The sequence below is a fragment of the Mobula hypostoma genome, chromosome 2 (genome assembly GCF_963921235.1).
Source record: "Mobula hypostoma chromosome 2, sMobHyp1.1, whole genome shotgun sequence".
NCBI lineage: Eukaryota > Metazoa > Chordata > Chondrichthyes > Myliobatiformes > Myliobatidae > Mobula > Mobula hypostoma.
The window spans coordinates 19,066,075-19,087,074 of NC_086098.1; the positions used below are offsets into that span (position 1 = coordinate 19,066,075).

At 46.8% G+C, this 21,000-nt stretch overlaps 1 protein-coding gene across 8 annotated transcripts in view; it reads right to left on the reverse strand.

Annotated features, from left to right (window-relative positions):
* The window catches only part of fam184ab (family with sequence similarity 184 member Ab), a 208,649-nt gene that overhangs the window by 40,519 nt on the left and 147,130 nt on the right, over window positions 1–21,000 (reverse strand). For all 8 annotated transcript variants that reach the window (XM_063033823.1, XM_063033841.1, XM_063033815.1 and 5 more), the window contains 3 exons: window positions 20,384–20,596; window positions 13,098–13,251; window positions 3,827–3,954 (listed from right to left, as the gene is read on the reverse strand). In XM_063033823.1, coding sequence (XP_062889893.1) covers window positions 3,827–3,954; window positions 13,098–13,251; window positions 20,384–20,596 — 495 coding nt within the window. The remainder of the gene's footprint in view (window positions 1–3,826; window positions 3,955–13,097; window positions 13,252–20,383; window positions 20,597–21,000) is intronic.

Here is a 21,000-nt window from a genome sequence, read left to right on the forward strand (position 1 = left end):
ACATGAAAGCTGGTGATGTTATGGATAGTGTTCAGAATGTCATAATTAACAACAGGATAGAGACAAGATGTAGAGCTGGATGGAGATATGAAAGATGGAGTTTAATCTGAATAAGTGTGAAGTGATACACTTTGCATGATCGAACTTGCAGTTAAGAGTACAAGGTTAATGGCAAGATTCTCAGCAATTTGGAGGAACAGAAGAATCCTGGGTTCCCTAAAAGTTGCCATGCAAGTTGATAGAGTAGTTGAGTAGTTAAGAAGGTGTATAGTGTATTGGCCTTCATTAGTTGGGAGATTGAGTCAAGACTTGCAAGGTAATGTGGCAGCTCTGTAAAAATCTGGTTAGACCACACTTGGGAATCCAGTTCTGATCACTTCTTTTTCACAAGGATGTGGAAGCTTTAGAGAGGATGCAGAAAAGGTATGGCCAGGATGCTGCCTGGATTAGAGAACATATCTTCTGAGGAAAGTTTGAGCGAGCAAGAACATTTTCTTTGGAGTGAAGGGGGATGACAGGTGACATGATATAGGTATATAAAATTATGTGATGCATCGAGTGGACAAAAGTAATTTTTTTTCCTCTAGGGTGACCATGACCAATACCTGAGGGCACCTGTTTAAACTGAAAAGGGGCAAAGTTTAGGAGAACACGCACAACACGCTGGAGGAACTCAGCAGGTCGGGCAGCATCCGTGGAAACGATCAGTCAACGTTTCGGGCCGGAACCCTTCAACAGGACTGAAGAGGGAAGGGGTAGAGGCCCTGTAAAGAATGTGGGGGAGGATGGGAAGGAGAAAGAGGGAAGGTTCCTGGTGAAAAACCAGTAAGGGGAAAGTTAAAAGGGTGGGGGACGGGAAGCAGGGAGGTGATAGGCAGGAAAGGTGAAGAAGGAAAAGGGGAAAGCCCAATGGGTAGTAGGAGGAGATGGAACCAAAAGGGAGGTAGTGGGCAGCTGGGGGAGGGGGGCAGAGTGACACTGGGATAGGGGAAGGGAGGGGGAGGGAATTACCGGAAGTTGGAGAATTCGATGTTCATACCAAGTGGCTGGAGACTACCCAGACGGTATAAGAGGTGTTGCTCCTCCAACCTAAGTTTAGCCTCACCATGGCAGTAGAGGAGGCCATGTCCTGGACAGCCCGCCCGGGCCTTCGAACTGCATTCAATCTTTTCATCTCCAACTGTCACCGAGACATCAACTGTTTCAACTTCACCACTCCTCTCTCCTGTTCTAACATCACTCCTTCTGAACGCACTGCCCTCCACTCTCTCCGGACTAATCCCAACCTCACTATAAAACCCGCAGACAAAGGTGGTGCCGTAGTAGTCTGGCGGACGGACCTCTACCTCACTGAGGCCAAACGGCAGCTCTCTGACACCTCTTCTTACTTACCCCTGGAACAGGACCCCACCAAAAAACATCAAACCATTGTCTCCCGTACCATCACCACCCTTATCAACTCCAGAGACCTTCCATCCTCAGCCACAAAACTCATAATTCCCACACCACGCACTGCTCGGTTTTACCTCCTCCCCAAGATCCACAGCCTGACTGTCCCGGTAGACCCATAGTTTCTGCCTGCTCCTGTCCCACCGGACTTGTATCTGCCTACCTGGACTCCATTTTGTCACCCATAGTTCAGTCCCTCACCACCTACATCCGGGATACATCCCATGCCCTCCACCTCTTCAATAACTTCCAGTTCCCCGGTCCCGACCACTTCATTTTCACTATGGATGTCCAATCCCTATACACTTCCATTCCCCATCAAAAAGGCCTTAAAGCCCTCCGCTACTTTCTGGACAATAGACCTCACCAGTTCCCCACCACCACTACCCTCCTTCAGTTAGCGGAACTAGTACTCACACTCAATAACTTCTCTTTTGGCTCTTCCCACTTTCTTCAGACCAAGGGTGTAGCTATGGGCACTCAAATGGGCCCCAGCTATGCCTGCCTCTTGGTCGGTTATGTGGAACAGTCTATGCTCCAAACCTATACTGGTACTGCTCCCCAACTTTCTCTTCGCTGCATTGACGACTACATTGGTGCTGCTTCCTGCACCCATGCTGAGCTCGTCAATTTCATCCACTTTACTTCAAACTTCCACCCAGCCCTCAAACTCACCTGGTCCATCTCGGACACTTCTCTCCCCTTTCTCGATCTCGGTCTCCATCTCAGGAGACAGACTGTCCACGGACATCTTCTATAAGCCCACTGCCTCTCATAACTACCTTGACTATACCTCTTCCCACCCTGCCACATGCAAAAATGCCATTCCCTATTCTCAGTTCCTCCGTCTCCGCTGCATCTGCTCCCAAGATGAGGCTTTCCGTTCCAGGACATCTCAAGTATCCTCTTTCTTTAAGGATCGTGGTTTCCCTTCTGCCTTCATCAATGATGCGCTTACCCGCATCTCCTCCATTTCCCGCACTTCGGCCCTCACCCCATCCTCCTGTCACAACAGGGACAGAGTTCCCCTTGTCCTCACCTACCACCCCACCTGCTTCCGGATCCAGCACATTATCCTCCGCAACTTCCGTCACCTTCAACAGGACCCTACTACTAAGCACATCTTTCCCTCTCCACCCCTCTCTGCTTTCCACAGGGATCGTTCCCTCCGCGACTCCCTGGTCCACACGTCCCTCCCCACGGCTCTCCCACCCGGCACTTATCCCTGTAAGCGTAAGTGCTACACTTGTCCCTACACCTCCTCTCTTGCCACCATTCAGGGCCCCAAACAGTCCTTCCAAGTGAGGAAACACTTCACTTGTGAGTCTATTGGGGTCATCTATTGCATCCGGTGCGGCCTCCTCCACATCGGTGAAACCCGACACAGATTGGGGGACCGCTTCGTTGAGCACCTCGCTGCATCTGCCACAACAGACAGGATCTTCCGGTTGCCACCCACTTCAACTCTGCTTCACATTCCCATTTAGATATGTCTATACATGGCCTCCTCTACTGCCATAATGAGGCTAAACTCAGGTTGGAAGAGCAACACCTCTTATACCATCTGGGTAGTTTCCAGCCCCTTGGTATGAACATCGAATTCTCCAACTTCCGGTAATTCCCTCCCCCTTCCTTCCCCTATCCCAGTGTCATTCTGCTCCCTCCCCCAGCTGCCCACTACCTCCCTTTTGGTTCCGCCTCCTTCTACTACCCATTGGGCTTTCCCCTTTTCCTTCTTCACCTTTCCTGCTTCCCCTCCCCCACCCCTTTATCTTTTCTCTTACTGGTTTTTCACCTGGATCCTTCCAGCCTTCTCCCTCCCCCCTCCCCCCACCTTCTTTATAGGGCCTCTACCCCTTCCCTCTTCAGTCCTGATGAAGGGTTCCAGCCCGAAACGTTGACTGATCATTTCCACGGATGCTGCCCAACTTGCTGAGTTCCTCCAGCGTGTTGTGAGTGTTGCTTTGACTCCAGCATCTGCAGAGTATTTTGTGTTTATAAATGTCAGGAGAGATTTTAGAGATAGGTTTCTTTTATACAGAGAGTGGTTGGTGCCTAGAATGCACTGCTGGGGGGGAGGGGTGATTGGAGAGGCTGATACAATAGGGACTGTTAAGAAACTCTTAACTAGGCACATGGAATCAAGAAAACTGGAGGGTATGGGCTATGTAGTAGGGAAAGGTTACATTGATAATAGAGTAGGTTTTTTATTGGTTGGAACAAAATCCTGGTCCCAAGGATCAGAACTGTGCTGTACTGTTCTATATTCTGTGACTCAGTATTTAGGGCAAATAGATGAACTGTTGAATAATGGTACACAATGTCTATTCATGTTTTCGTTCTGTAAAACAATAAACCGAACATTAAACTACCTGACCTCTTGTCTGCGCAGCTCAATAGCACGTTCTAATTCCATTCTTGCAGTTGCCATTTCCTGCTGGTGATTTTGTTTCAGTTGTTCCATTGCTACAGAATGCTTGTAGTTGAGATCTGCACAAGACGCAGCTAGCAAGACAATACAAAATATCTTTAGTAATTGTAACTGCTTCTGATAATTTGACAGTTAATCATAGGTACTAATTGTATAGGGGATATATATTCCAGAATGTCTGTCTGTAGCATTGGTATCTTACATTTAATAAAATACATAAATGTACTCTTACATGCGCTCCCATGTTTGAAGTGATAACACTCAAGTAACTATTGCTTAAAGGAGCCCAAACAGAACAGAAAACCCTTATTACAGAAAATAGTTACAGCATTTGGGCCCTCTTTATCTATACAAAGAATTTCTGTAAACCATTTAACAACAGAGTATCAAAAAGCTACAAATCTAAACTTCATATGCGACCCTTCAGCCACAATGACTATGCTGAATATCTATCCTATCTACACTCATCCCATTTATCAGTACTTAATTATAATGCCTTGGCAATTCAAGTGCTGTCACTCAGATGCGTCCTAAATGCTGTGACAGAACCTGTTTCCACTTCTTTCTCAGACAGTGCATTTCCAGACTTTAACCATCATCTCAGTAAAAAAAATCTTCCTTATTGTTGTGTATGTGGCCTGGTTACACGACAATGCTATTAATAAAAACGCTGGAGACGGGAGCTAAGGTTCATGGTTCTTTACTGGCAGAACTCAGCACACACATACAGATCAATACGTGCCTAATAGCTCATGCAACGATGTGTTGCTAAAACATAAAGTAGTCCCTTATTATAATGTAGGCAATACAGTACACTCCTCCCCTTTTATTTTAATAGTGTATCAACTTTTTTTTTACTGGGGCATTATGCTAAACAAATATCTTTACTAATGACCTGGATGTGGGGGTAGAACGGTGGGTTGGCAAGTTTACAGATGACACAAAGGCTGGTGGTGTTGTAGATAGTGTAGAGGATTGTCAAAGATTGCAGAGAGACATTGATAGGATGCAGAAGTGGGCTGAGAAGTGGCAGATGGAGTTCAACCTGGAGAAGTGTGAGGTGGTACACTTTGGAAGGACAAACTCCAAGGCAGAGTACAAAGTATACTTGGTAGTGTGGAGGAGCAGAGGGATCTGGAGGTACATGTCCACAGATCCCTGAAAGTTGCCTGACAGGTAGATAGGGTAGTTAAGAAAGCTTATGGGGTGTTAGCTTTCATAAGTCGAGGGATAGAGTTTAAGAGTCGCGAGGTAATGATGCAGCTCTATAAAACTCTGGTTAGGCCACACTTAGAGTACTGTGTCCAGTTCTGGTCATCTCACTATAGGAAGGATGTGGAAGCATTGGAAAGGGTACAGAGGAGATCGACCAGGATACTGCCTGGTTCAGAGAGTATGCATTATGATCAGAGATTAAGGGAGCTAGGGTTTTACTCTTTGGAGAGGAGGAGGATGAGAGAAGACATGATAGAGGTATACAAGATAATAAGAGGAATAGATAGAGTGGATAGCCAGTGCCTCTTCCCCAGGGCACCACTGCTCAGTACAAGAGGACATGGCTTTAAGGTAAGGGGTGGGAAGTTCAAGGGGGATATTAGAGGAAGGGTTTTTACTCAGAGAGTGGTTGGTGCGTGGAATACACTGCCTGAGTCAGTGGTGGAGGCAGATACACTAGTGAAATTTAAGAGGCTACTAGATAGGTATATGGAGGAATTTAAGGTGGGGGGTTATAAGGGAGGCAGGGTTTGAGGGTCAGCACAATGTGGGCCAAAGGGCCTGTACTGTGCTGTACTATTCTATGTTCTATCATCCTGCTTATTGGTAATATCTGTCTCCCTTGCATCCTCTGTATCTTCATCCGAGTTGCAGCCACGGATACTGCGTTCGTCCTCATTATCGACGCTGTCTAAATCCTCTTCGTTGTTGTAATAGTCGACAATGAGTGAGAGGAGAGCTACAGACATCTTCCCCGACAAACTGCCCTCCTTTGTTGACATATCTAGTGCCTTGATGGTGTGCCAATCCAACTGGATTTTCCGGAGCTATTCACGTCCCAGCAACAGTGGTCCTCCATTTTTCCGGTACTTAGAGGTTCAGCTGCTGTGTTTTGTCTCTACAAGTCACTGTCATTTTAATTTTACCTTTGGGACACACTTTCTGTCCTGTGTAAGTCTTTAGCAGTAGTTTAGTTTGTTTCAGAGGTATGTGAGAAAACTGTAGTCGTGTACAGAGATCACTGGTAAAGCTGAGCCTGTGTCCAACTTCATTTTCAGTCTCACGCCTGCCACTTGTGGAGTGATCCATATTACTCTTCGATCATCTGTCTCTTTGACGCTGTGAAGTTGCAGACAATTCACTTTCGTTTGAGTCGTTTTTATCAGAACTGCTTTCTTCCATTTTGTGTACATTGTTGTGTTTTCCTTTCTGGGGTTTCTTGTTTTTCTGTATTTTGTCCTTTTTCTGCTATTTACTAGCCAATGTTTGCCACAGTTTCTGCATTCTTTGTCTTTAAACCAACAGTCATCAGGTCATGTGACATGTTCCCACAACGGTAACATTGTTTACTAGCTTTGCAGACTCTGCCAATGTGGCCCTGTTTGCCACAGTTTCTGTATTCTTTGTCTGTAAACCGGGGGTCCCCAATCTTTTTTGGGCCGTGGACTGGTTTAATATTGACAATATTCTTGCGAACCAGCCAACCCGGGGGGAGGGGGGGTGCGGGGGGTAATCCTGACCGGAATATAGGTGATAAGTCAACTATAAGTCACTTCTCAGTGGCTAATAAACTCAATTTCGTTTCTAAAAGGGTTTATCTAATGAATTTAATATTAAACACACAGCACATATTTTCTTCACATGAATACAGTGATAAGTCAATTATGTCATAAGGGGTTTCCTTATGTCCAGACTATTCCGTTTTCATTGCATTCATTGCAGAAAACTCCGCTTCGCAGAGACATGATGTTGGAAGTGTTTTCAGTGCTTTCATGGCTATCTCAGGATATTCAGCCTTGATTTTGATCCAGAATGCCGGCAGAGATGTTATGTCAAACATACTTTTCAGCCCACCATCATTTGCAAGTTCGAGGAGTTGATCTGCTTCCCGCGCTGACATGGATGATTCACTGGGGACATTCACAAATGGGTCACGGACCCATTCCTTTGCACGTCTTGGGTCACTTGCAGTTGGGAATTAATGCTCGAATTCTGTCGACAGCCAAGATAGCTGTTCGCGCACCAGCTGTGAGCCTCAGTCTCTCCCAAATTCCCAGCTAATTTTGGGAACATATCAAATATGCCCCTGTCCTCTCGCTGTCCCCACAGTTCCAGTTTGGCTGTGAAAGCAGACACTTTATCTGCCAACTTGAAGACAGTTGTCATTCTCCCCTCAAGTGACAAATTGAGTTCACTGAGCAGGTTGAAAATGTCAGACAGATAAGCGAGTTTTGCTATCCACTCCTCGTCACTGAAGTGGGCTGCCAGTGGTGACTTTTTTCTTGAAAGAAATCTCTGTAGCTGCTCTTTTAACTCAAAATCCCTGGCCAGGACTCTCCTCCTTGATAGCCACCTTCCTTCAGTGTGCAAGAGAAGGCGTTTGTGCTCTGCATCCATTTCCTCGCAAAGCTGCTCAAACAGACGTGAGTTAAGGGCTTTTGTGATGTGATTGATACGCTGTTAAGATCAGGTGACATTTTTCAGCTAGCCAGCATTTCCGTGTGTGACACAGTGTGTAGACTGGCATTCAGGAGCAACCTCTTTGACTTGGGTAGTGAAACCAGACTGGTTAAGCATTTCCAACAGCTGTACTTCGATGTCCTCCGCTATGTCATCGATTCTCCTTGAAACTGTGGTAGCTGAAAGAGAAACCTGTGCCACCTTCTTAGCTGCAGCTTCTCCCAACAGTTCACGGCACATGTCTTGGCAGCAGGAAGAATCAATTCTTCACCAACAGTGAAAGGCTTCTTAGCTTTAGCAATACGGCTAGCCACTAAATACGACACTCTCAGAGCAGCAACATTTGTGGAGGGGGTGGCTCTCAGCACTTGCTTCTGTCCCACTTGCTCACGTTTTTTCTGCTCAAAAAACTCAACGGGTTTGTCTTTAAGTGCAGGGTGCTTGGAATCAAGATTCCGAAGCAGTTTTGAGGGCTTCATTGCCTCATTAGACAGCTTGTCTCCACATATCACACACGGGGCTTGGAGCGTGTGAGTCACCGGTCGCAATAAAGCCATATTTTATGCACAACTCGTCATATTTTCTGTTGAAGGAAGCTTTCTTTTTTTTTTGCAGTCTCGGCCTCAGCTGTCTCTGCGTTATCATCATCGTTAGGCCTTTTATGTCCCCTACCATCTCTTCCAAAGAAACTCTCAAGCGACGATTTTTTTTTACTCATCGAGTAGTTGCAGGTTAATGCCCGACTGATGACTTCATGTGGATAATGACCTCGCGTGCGTTCAAGTTCAACAGTGAGCACGACAGGGAATGAGGAAAGGTGCAGTTGACTCATATCATTTCACATTGCCAAATCATATCATTTCCTCACAGCCCGGCAGCATATGCTTTGCAGCCCGGTACCGGTCCGCGGCCCAGTAGTTGGGGACCACTGCTTTAAACCAACAGTCATCAAGGTCATGTGACATGTTCCCACAACGGTAACATTTCTTTCCTTCATTTCTGTTCAGTGACATTTTATTCATAGCATATTCCAGAGATTTTTTTGTATCTCTGAAGCACCCGTGCTACTGCTTCCGTTGATATTGCAATGTTCAGTGCCTTCTCTAATGTACGATCTTTTTCACCCAGGAGCTTCTTCTGTGTGGTTTTACAGTGCATGCCCCACACTAACCTGTCCCTCAATATGTCCGATAGACCAGCTTCAAATTGACAACGTTCTGATAATTTGCGCAATTCAGCACAATATTCAGAAATGCTTTCATTTTTGCTCTGATTCCGATTGTGAAATTTAAATCTTTCAGCAATGACCACTGGTTTGGGGTGCAAATGCTATTGGAGAGTGTCTACGATTTGTTTGAACGTTTTGTCAGCTGACTTTTCAGGGGTTAACAAGCTCCGTAGCAGGCCGTATGTTTTTGCTCCCATAATACTGAGTAAGACGCTGGCTTTCTTTTCATCCTTAACATCATTAGTCTTACAATATAACTCCACTCTTTCAATGTAAATTGCCCAGTCTTCAATGCCACTATCAAATACTGTAATGGTTCCAATCATCACCATCTTTGTTATGTTAATTAAGCTCCATTCTCCCCTTATTTTCCTTTTTGACTCACGTGTCCTTTTTGCTAGCACCACGAGCACACTCCGTCTAGACGTGTGTGTGTGTTCCTCCTTTTTATCTCCTATAAAAACCTAGCGAATCTTCTGTGTTCTCACTCATGTGATCACATCTGTCCTATCGTGTGACATTTATTTATTGAGATACTACACAGAATAAACACTCCCAGACCTTGATCTGGACAGCTCAGTATCCCCTTATTTGACCCTAGCCGACTCTTGTATTCTACGAAGGCAGGCGCCCAGTATGCGTTCTTCACCACCCTATCCACTTAAGCTGTCACCTTCATGGATCAATGGACTTGTAGAAAAAATGTCACCTTGTTTTTCAATAGAGCCTTACTGATCATGCCTGTATTACACATAACCCCACCCCCAAAACACATCACTTTGCACTTAGCAAAATTAAATTTCATCTACCTTTGTTACTGCCCAAATTTCCAACTAACCTGTACTCTGTTGTAGACACCACTGCCAATTTTTGGGTCAACTGCAAACCTCCGAAACTCACATCTGATTAACATTAGTTACAAACAGCCAGATTCCTAGTAACAATCTTTGTGGTAAAGTACTGATCACTCACACAAAAAAGCAACTCTGCAACATCACTCTGTCTCTTAGCACGCCAATTTTGGATCCAGTTCATCAACCGTTCTTTTTCATCTTTTGGACTAGCCTTCAGTCTTCCATGTAGTACCTTATCAAAGGTTCAGGTAAACCACATCAACCACACTGCCCTCATCAATACACAGAAACATAGAAAATAGGTGCAGGAGTAGGCCATTCAGCCCTTCGAGCCTGCACCGCCATTCAGTATGATCACGGTTGATCATCCAACTCAGAACCCTGTACCTGTGTTCTCTCCATACCCCCTGATCCCTTTAGCCACAAGGGCAATATCTAACTCCCTCTTAAATATAGCCAATGAACTTAGAAACATAGAAACATAGAAAATAAGTGCAGGAGTAGGCCATTCGGCCCTTCGAGCCTGCACCGCCATTCAGTATGATCATGGCTGATCATCCAACTCAGAACCCCGCCCCAGCCTTCCCTCCATACCCCCTGATCCCTTTAGCCACAAGGGCCATATCTAACTCCCTCTTAAATATAGCCAATGAACTGGCCTCAACTCTTTCCTGTGGCAGAGAATTCCACAGATTCACCACTCTCTGTGTGAAGAAGTTTTTCCTCATCTCGGTCCTAAAAGGCTTCCCCTTTATCCTCAAACTGTGACCCCTCGTTCTGGACTTCCCCCAACATCGGGAACAATCTTCCTGCATCCAGCCTGTCCAATCCCTTTAGAATTTTATACGTTTCAATCAGATCCCCCCTCAATCTTCTAAATTCCAACGAGTATAAGCCTAGTTCATCCAGTCTTTCATCATATGAAAGTCCTGCCATCCCAGGAATCAATCTGGTGAACCTTCTTTGTACTCCCTCTATGGCAAGGATGTCTTTCCTCAGATTAGGGGACCAAAACTGCACACAATACTCCAGGTGTGGTCTCACCAAGGCCTTGTACAACTGCAGTAGTACCTCCCTGCTCCTGTACTCGAATCCTCTTGCTATAAATGCCAGCATACCATTTGCCTTTTTCACTGCCTGCTGTACCTGCATGCCCACTTTCAATGACTGGTGTATAATGACACCCAGGTCTTGTTGCACCTCCCCTTTTCCTACTCGGCCACTATTCAGATAATAATCTGTTTTCCTGTTTTTGCCACCAAGGTGGATAACTTCACATTTTTCCACATTAAATTGCATCTGCCATGAATTTGCCCACTCACCTAACCTATCCAAGTCACCCTGCATCCTCTTAGCATCCTCCTCACAGCTAACACTGCCGCCCAGCTTCGTGTCATCCGCAAACTTGGAGATGCTGCATTTAATTCCCACATCCATGTCATTTATATATTGTAAACAACTGGGGTCCCAGCACTGAGCCTTGCGGTACCCCACTAGTCACTGCCTGCCATTCTGAAAAGGTCCCGTTTATTCCCACTCTGCTTCCTGTCTGCCAACCAACTCTCTATCCACATCAATATCTTACCCCCAATACCGTGTGCTTTAAGTTTGCACACTAATCTCCTGTGTGGGACCTTGTCAAAAGCCTTTTGAAAATCCAAATATACCACATCCACTGGTTCTTCCCTATCCACTCTACTAGTTACATCCTCAAAAAATTCTATGAGATTCGTCAGACATGATTTTCCTTTCACAAATCCATGCTGACTTTGTCCGATCATTTCACCGCTTTCCAAATGTGCTGTTATCACATCTTTGATAACTGACTCTAGCAGTTTCCCCACCACCGATGTTAGGCTAACTGGCCTCAACTCTTTCCTGTGGCAGAGAATTCCACAGATTCACCACTCTCCGTGTGAAGAAGTTTTTCCTCATCTCAGTCCTAAAAGGCTTCCCCTTTATCCTTAAACTGTGACCCCTCATTCTGGACTTCCCCAACATCGGGAACAATCTTCCTGCATCTAGCCTGTCCAATCCCTTTAGAATTTTATACGTTTCAATCAGATCCCCCCTCAATCTTCTAAATTCCAGTGAGTATAAGCCTAGTCGATCCAGTCTTTCATCATATGAAAGTCCTGCCATCACAGGAATCAATCTGGTGAACCTTCATTGTACTCCCTCTATGGCAAGAATGTCTTTTCTCAGATTAGGGGACCAAAACTGCACACAATACTCCAGGTGTGGTCTCACCAAGGCCTTGTACAACTGCAGTAGTAACTCCCTGTTCTTGTACTCGAATCCTCTTGCTATGAATGCCAGCATACTATTCGCCTTTTTCACCGCCTGCTGTACCTGCATGCCCACTTTCATTGACTGGTGTACAATGACACCCAGGTCTCATTGCACCTCCCCTTTTCCTAATTGGCCACCATTCAGATAATAATCTGTTTTCCTGTTCTTGCCACCAAAGTGGATAACCTCACATTTATCCACATTAAATTGCATCTGCCATGAATTTGCCCACTCACCCAACCTATCCAAGTCACCCTGCATCCTCTTAGCATCCTCCTCACAGCTAACACTGCCACCCAGCTTCGTGTCATCCGCAAACTTGGAGATGCTGCATTTAATTCCCTCGTCTAACTCATTAATATATATTGTAAACAACTGGGGTCCCAGCACTGAGCCTTGCAGTACCCCACTAGTCACTGCCTGCCATTCTGAAAAGGTCCATTTATTCCCACTCTTTGCTTCCTATCTGCCAACCAATTCTCTATCCACATCAATACCATACTCCCAATACCATGTGCTTTAAGTTTGCTCATTGTTACCTCGTTGATAAACTACATCAAATTAGTCAGATAAAATCTTCAATCAATAAAGTTGTCTTGGCTATCACTGATCAATTCCAGCCTTTTCATTAATCTTACATTACGACTAAGAATTTTTTTTCAATAATTTCTTCATTATTAAGATTAACTGTTGGATTAGATTGCTGTGGTATATCATGTCACTGCTGTTCTTTTATGGGAAGCACATTGATAATCATCTTGATGAACTAGTACTGCAAGTTTTAGTCCTTTGATAAAATCTATTAGAAGAGGTGCTAAGTGCTGACAAGTTGATTCCTTATCAATACACAATAAACAATATTAAGAATTGACAGAAATATTCAAATAGGAGTGGCTTTAGTAAACAGTGAGAGAAAATTCTTGTGGTAGTTGGGTAGATAACAAGATGTATTAATTTTTAATCATGAATATAGAAATGGGTAGACATGTGAATACATATGTTAAGTGGGAGTGGGTAAAAGAAGCAAAATACAGAGACTGAGGCAGAGACAGAAACTAAAAAAAAAATCAAATGATGTGAAATCAGAGAAACGCAGCAGGCTCTTCTCTAAAGTTATAAACTTTATTTACATATGGGTGTACCTACAGAATTATATAAGAATGCATACCAAGTAATGTTTTCCTTTCTTCTTCCAACTCTGTCCTCAATTCCTGCAGATGTTGTTCTGCCTCCTTTTGCAAAGCCTCCAAAGTCATTCTCTGACTATCCTTTTGGGCCTGTATTTCCTCCATATGCTGACTGATTAAAGACTCTTCCAATTTCTGTAAAACATTAACAATACTATTGGATTAAAAGCATAACAAAAAATAGAAGAAGGTATAGGCCACAGGTCCCTTTTGTCTGCTCCATTATTCAATCAGATCATCAAGAATCTTAATGTCAGTGCCATTTTCTTGTTCTATATCCCTTGATTTCCAGAACATTTAAAAAATAAACCGTTTCTACCCTGGAATTTCTCAGGGGCTGACTCCCCACAGCCCTTATAGTTCATGTGTTCCAAACTTCATCATCGTCTAGATAAAGAAATTTATTCATCTCTGTTTTGAATGGCTTCAACCCTTCTTTGAGATTGTACCTCCCCACACCCACAAGCTCTAGATTTCTCAATCAGCATTGTTCAAGCTCCTTTCGAACAAAAATACCTCCATTTCTGTTGAACTCTGGCGAACCCTAGCAGCAGTCCTTCAATTACAAGTTCTTATTTCTCCAATTAATCTTCTCTTTTACAACATTTTTCAGGTAAGATAATTAGTTCACAAGTTACAATTTCACTTTGGAGAAGGAAACTAACATACATCAGTTTTAATTGTCAATTCATGATACTGTAGCGACCCCCTTTCTAGCACACACGAACCGGCTCACAACAACGCGCGCAGGCAGAGGGCCAGCCCCAAAAAGTGCGCCAGGCCATCTTCACCAGCAGGGGGAAAATCCCGCGCGCGGAAAAGGTCTGGGAATATGCATTCCCCACAGTAGTCCCGCCCAGGGAGGGCAGGAACGGGAAGGCTTTAAAGCAGGCCGCGAAGTTTGAATAAATCTCTTTCATCGCAACTCCAACTCACCAACTCCGTGTGGTTATTCTAGTGCTGTGTGTAGCACACCGCTACATTTGGTGACCCCAACGGCCCAAACGATATTTGGGCCAGAGATGACTGACGCTGCATCTGTTCACGCAGTTTCGTGACAACTACCAAGCTTTTGGCAGCTGAGACCCCGTCTGTGGTTGGAACAGGCAGATGCACAATTCCACATTCGGCAGATAACCTCGGAGTCCACTCGCTACTACTACGTGCTGAGCTCTCTCGACCAAGAGACTGCTGCACAAGTTGAGGAGTTTATACAGTCACCCCCAGAGAACGGCAAATACACAGCATTCAAAGCCCTGTTCATAAGGACTTTTGGACTCCCCCGGGAGGTGGCGGCCCGAGCAGATGTGTTGTGGAATGCCAAGAAGGAGAGAGGGGTGTCCGTCACACAGATCATCAAGCCGTGCGCCCAACGACAGACCAGACCAGGCCCGGCAGCAGAGCCCAACGAACAATGGTGCTTCTACTACCAGCGGTGGGGCACAGAGGCCCGCCGCTGTAGACCACCCTGCAAATTCCCGGGAAACGCCAAGGCCCAGCCGCCGCCGATCGCTACGGTGGCTGGCCATCAGGACAGCCTCCTGTACGTCTGGGACAAGCAGTCGGGACGCTGATTTTTGGTCGACACCGGAGCGGAGATCAGCATTTTACCTCCAACGAGTTACGACACCCGCAACAGAGAACCCGGACCCACCCTGAGGGCCGCAAATGGTAGCACAATACGACCCTACGGCACCCGCACGGTGTGGCTACAGTTCAGCTCCAGCCGGTTCACGTGGGACTTCACACAGGCCGCCGTGGCCCAACCACTCCTGGGGGTGGATTTTCTGCGAGCCCACAGCCTGCTGGTCGACCTGCAAGGGAAGCGACTAGTCCACGCCAAGACTTTTCAAACGTTCTCCCTGGGTGAAGCGAAGTTGCCAGCCCCACACCTGGACTCCATCACGCTGTCCATCGATGAATTCACCAGTGTCCTGGCGGATTTCCCATCAGTACTGACACCGCAGTTCACGGCAGTTATGCCCAGACACGGAGTACAGCACCACATCCCGACCCAGGGACCACCCCTCCACGCCCGTGCTCAAAGGCTTCCCCCGGACAAGCTCCGACTGGAGAAGGAGGAGTTCAAGAAGATGGAGGAATTGGGGATCATACGACGGTCTGACAGCCCATGGGCCTCCCCCCTGCACATGGTGCCCAAGGCAACGGGGGGCTGGAGACCATGCGGTGACTACCGCAGACTGAACGAGGCTACAACGCCAGACCGCTACCCTGTGCCGCACATTCAAGACATCGCAGCAAACCTACACGGCGCAAGGATCTTTTCCAAGGTAGACCTCGTCTGGGGATACCATCAAATCCCGGTACATCCGGACAACATCCCCAAAACAGCACTCATCACCCCGTTCGGACTTTTCGAATTCTTCCGAATGCTGCTTGGTCTAAAGAATGCCGCACATAAACTTTCCAGCGGCTAACGGACGCGGTGAGACGCGACCTGGACTTTGCATTCATCTATTTGGACGACATCCTCATAGCCAGCAGTAGTCGGCAGGAGCATCTGTCCCACCTCCGCCAGCTCTACTCCCGCCTGAGCGAATTCGGCCTTACAATCAACCCGGCCAAATGCCAGTTTGGACTCGATACCATCGACTTCCTGGGACACAGGATTACTAAAGACAGGGCAACCCCACTGCCCAAGGTAGACGCGGTCCGCAACTTCCCCCGACCCAACACAATCAAAGGCCTGCAGGAATTCGTGGGTATGGTGAATTTCTACCACCGTTTCCTCCTCTCAGCAGACCGAACCATGCGCCCCCTGTTCATTCTAATGTCGGGTAAGGGCAAGGACATTACCTGGGACGAAGAGGCCGCAGCCGCTCTCGTTAAAACCAAAGAAGCCTTGGCAAACGCCGCGATGCTAGTGCACCCCAGAACGGACGTTCCTACTGCCCTCACTGTGGACGCATCCAACACAGCAGTCGGTGGAGTGCTGGAACAACTCATCGAGGGTCGCTGGCAACCCCTGGCGTTCTTCAGCAAACACCTACGACCACCTGAACTCAAATACAGTGCTTTCGACCGGGAACTATTGGCACTATACCTGGCAATCCGGCATTTCAGGTACTTCTTAGAAGGTAGGCCCTTCACTGCGCTCACAGACCACAAACCGCTTACCTTTGCGTTCACGAAGGTGTCCGACCCCTGGTCGTCCCACCAGCAGCGACATCTGTCCTACATCTCCGAGTACACGACAGACATCCAGCATATCTCTGGAAAGGACAACGTCGTGGCGGACGCACTATCCAGACCTACGATACAGGCCCTGTCCCAGGGAGTGGACTATGCAGCGCTGGCAGAGGTACAGCAGACAGACGCTGAGATCCCCAGTTACAGGACTGCAGTCTCCGGTTTGCAGCTCCAAGACCTCCCCGTAGGTCCAGGTGAGAGGACCCTACTATGTGACGTAGCTACCGGCCAACCCCGCCCTGTCGTCCCAGCAGCCTAGCGCCGGCGGGTTTTCAAATCCATTCACAACTTAGTGCACCCCTCCATCAGGACAACCGTCCGGCTGGTCTCCAACAGATTCGTGTGGCATGGCCTTCGTAAACAGGTCAGTGAATGGGCCAAAACGTGCATGCAGTGCCAAACGGCCAAAGTGCAGCGGCACACCAAGGCTCCGCCGCAGCAGTTCGAACCCACCCGCCGGAGGTTCGACCACATTCATGAGGATATTGTGGGGCCCCTGCCAGTGTCGCCAGGAGCGCGGTACCTCCTAACTATGATAGACCGCTTCACCAGATGGCCAGAGGCAGTCCCGCTCACCGACACCACCTCCGAATCCTGTGCCCGAGCACTGATCGCAACCTGGGTAGCCCGCTTCAGGGTACCGGCCCACATTACCTCCGACAGGGGAGCCCAGTTCACTTCCAGCCTGTGGTCGGCTATGGCCAGCCTTTTAGGATCGCAGCTACACCACACAACTGCCTACCACCCACAGTCGAACGGACTAGTGGAGCGTTTCCACCGTCACCTGAAGTCGGCTCTCATGGCCCGCCTGGAGGGGCCTAACTGGGTGGACGAACTTCCCTAGGTCCTGCTCGGAATCCGCACGGCGCCCAAGGAGGATCAGCACACCTCGTCGGCCGAGTTGGTGTACGGCGCACCCCTGGTCGTCCCAGGAGAGTTCATACCAGCCCCAAGGGGGCAAGAGGAAGAACCAGCAGCAGTTCTGGACAGACTACGTGAGAGGCTCGGTAACCTGGCCCCCATACCCACTTCACAGCACGGACAGAGCCCGACCTGCGTACCCAAAGACCTGCAGAACTGTAAGTTTCTTTTTGTACGACGGGGCGGACACCGGGCACCGCTACAGCGGCCCTACGAGGGGCCGTTTAAGGTGATGAGGAACAACGGGTCCACGTTCGTGCTGGACATTGGGGGGGAGAGAGGAGGTTTTCATGGTGGACCGACTCAAACCGGCCCATGTGGACTTGGCACAGCCGGTCCAGGCTCAGGCACCGCGACGCAGGGGCAGACCTCCCAAACAGAGGCCGATCCAGACTGTGGACATTGGGGGAGGTATCGCCAGTTCTGGGAGGGGAGGGGGTTATGTAGCGACTCACTTTCTAGCACACACGAACCGGCTCACAACAACGCGCGCAGGCAGAGGGCCGGCCCCCAAAAGGGTGCCAGGCCATCTTCACCAGCAGAGGGAAAATTCCGCACGCGGAAAGGGTCCGGGAATATGCATTCCCCACAGTAGTCCTGCCCAGGGCGGGCGGGAACGGGAAGGCTTTAAAGCAGGCCGCGAAGTTTGAATAAATCTCTTTCATCGCAACTCCAACTCATCGACTCCGCGTGGTTATTCTAGCGCTGTGTGTAGCACACCGCTACAATACAATGTAATCTTTCACCAGCAGGATAATTCTTGATTCTATACTGCAGCGGTCCCCAACCACTGGGCCGCAGACCGGTACCGGGCCGCAAAGCATGCGCTACCGGGCCGCGAGGAAACGATATGATTTGGCGATAGGAGTCAGCTGCACCTTTCCTCATTCCTTGTCATGCCCACTGTTGAGCCATTACGCATGTGAGGTCATTACCCGCGTGTCATCCATGTCAACGCGGGAAGAAGATCAACTTCTCGAGCTTGCAGATTACGGCGGGCTGAAAAGTATGTTTGACATAACATCTCTGCCGGCATTCTGGATCAAAGTCAGGGCTAAGTATCCTGAGATAGCCAGGAAAGCACTGAAAACGTTGCTTTCCATTTCCAACATATCTCTGCAATGAATGCAACGAAAACCAAATTGCGGAATAGACTGGACATAAGGAACCCCCTTCGAGTATCGCTGTCTCCCGTCACCCTTCGATGGGACCGTCTTGTTGCAGGAAAACAAGCCTAGGGCTCCCACTGATTCAGCGATATTGGTGTGTTGCAATGGTTTTATATATTCATATGGGGAAAATATATGCTGTGTGTTTAATATCCAAACGTTACTTAAAATGTTATGATGCTATTGACTTACTTATATAACCATATAACAATTACAGCACAGAAACAGGCAATCTCTGCCCTTCTAGTTCATGCCGAACGCTACTCTCGCTTAGTCCCACCGACCTGCACTCAGCCCACAACCCTCCATTCCTTTCCTGTTCATATACCTATCCAATTTTTCTTTAAATGATAATATCGAACCTGCCTCTACCACTTCTACTGTAAGTTCGTTCAACACTTACTTCAAGCAACCCTGTCCTGCCCTGATAATTAACTTATCGTTATATTCATGTGTGGAAAATATGCGCTGTGTGTTTAATATTAAGTTCATCGGATAAACCCTTTTAGAAATGAAATTGAGTGTATTAGTCACTTATCACCTATATTCCAGTCGTGATTAACACCACCCCCGGAACAGAATCGCCAAAAATGATTTGTAGAAAAAATCGGCACGTACATACATGCACAAATCACACATGTGCACTGGTGCCCGCGCAAGGCTTCATGGCCATTGTGGTCTTTCTCGGGGTAAGCTCAACGCATTTGACTGCTATTTTTGTCCGTTGGCAACCCTACTCCCCCCACCCCCGATCGGCCAGTTCGCAATATTGTCAATATGAAACCAGTCCGCAGTGCTTAAAAGGTTGGGGACCCCTGCTATACTGAAACATCACAAACTAGAAAATGGTAATTGGTCCTGGATGTCTTCAAATAATTTGCACATTTACTGGTGTAAAGACAATGTTTTAATGTATTTACCAGTACAAACCATAAAAGCAAACAAAAGAAAACATAAAAATGCTGGTAGACTCAGCACTTCAAGCAGAGACCTGTGGAGAAAGAAATGGTCTGGAAAATCTCCGGCATCTACCGAACCAAAACTGGTCTTTTGATGAGGCAACCTGATAGCGAAAACACTATAGTGATTAAGGTCCAAATATCATGTGTGATAGATCAACATTGCCCTTAAAGATCTCAAACAAATACTTTGCCTGGCACTGAGACAAAGGGGTAGGGGGAATGGGGGAATGGGGGAATAGGGGAGGGCAGCTAAGAGTGTGGGGAGGATTAGGGATAGAATTAATGAGGTGGAATATTGGGCTTAGACAAGCAATCAAATGGAACTATAATCAAGTATGTTATTAACAGATGCAAAGGTTGACAGGGAACACCAAACAAACTGCTTACAGAAGACTGTTCTGCAGAAGTTTGAAATGCCAGATTTACCAGCAGAGGACTAATAAGAATGGTCCTCTTTAGCCTAGTCCAAATTGGGCCTCAATGTGCCTAGCTGATAAAACCCCAGACTAATTACAGGCTACCAAGTAACTATTCTAATAAGAGATAAAAGTCCAAGAGTACTTAATTGGACACCTGCAAAGTCTCAGAGATTTAATTGGAAGTAATCAAGGATAATTATAACTTAAATATAAACTAGAGATGACCTAACAGAAACATATAAAAACCCTGAAACGTAACAATACAGATAAATATAGTTAATAAAACAAAGAATACAAAAAAAAGCAAAAAATTCAGAGTCCTCAGAATACCTTACTGATGACCTGTAGTCATGACTGTCAAGGGCATTCTTTGTCTTTGATCTTATACTATCTTCCTTATTCAGTTTTTCTTCTCAGCTCCATTTCTTCCTTCACTACCTTTCCTGAACAGCTTGTATCAATGAATAATGGGTGCCCAGTTCTGCCCTTACTATAAGCCATGTGTGAGGCAGGGATTATTCCACAACCACTAAGCAAATTAAAGGAGCAAACAAGTAAGAAAGAAAGAACTATACCAAAATGTTACCTTGTAATCTTGGTCCTTAGACTCACTCAAAGCTCTTAAAGCATTCTGGTGAGCATCCTCTAAAGATGCCTGTTGATGTTTATGATCTTCTTCCATTTCTTGCATTTGCTTTATGAGTCGCTGTCTCTCATGATTGAATTGGCATTGAAGTTTTTGCAAGGAATCTTGAGACTGGGATAGCTGCATTTCCAAATTTTGCTTCAATAAGGAGATCTAAGGTAGGGAGGTTTTAATAGAATCAAGCAATAATTCAAGGTAGCAGTATATATTTACTAAATATAAAGATAGAAACCTTATTATACTTAACATTAAAATCCATCATATTATTTTATGTAATCTCAACATGGGCATGTGGCCAAGTGGTTAAGGCGTTCGACTAGCGATCTGCAGGTCGTGAGTTCGAGCCCCAGCCGAGGCAGCATGTTGTGTCCTTGAGCAAGGCATTTGATCACACAGTGCTCTGCGACGACACCAGTGCCAAGCTGTATGGGTCCTAATGCCCTTCCCTTGGACAACATCGGTGTCGTGGAGAGGGGAAACTTGCAGCATGGGCAACTGCTGATCTTCCATACAACCTTGCCCAGGCCTGAGCCCTGGAGAGTGAAGACTTTCCAGGT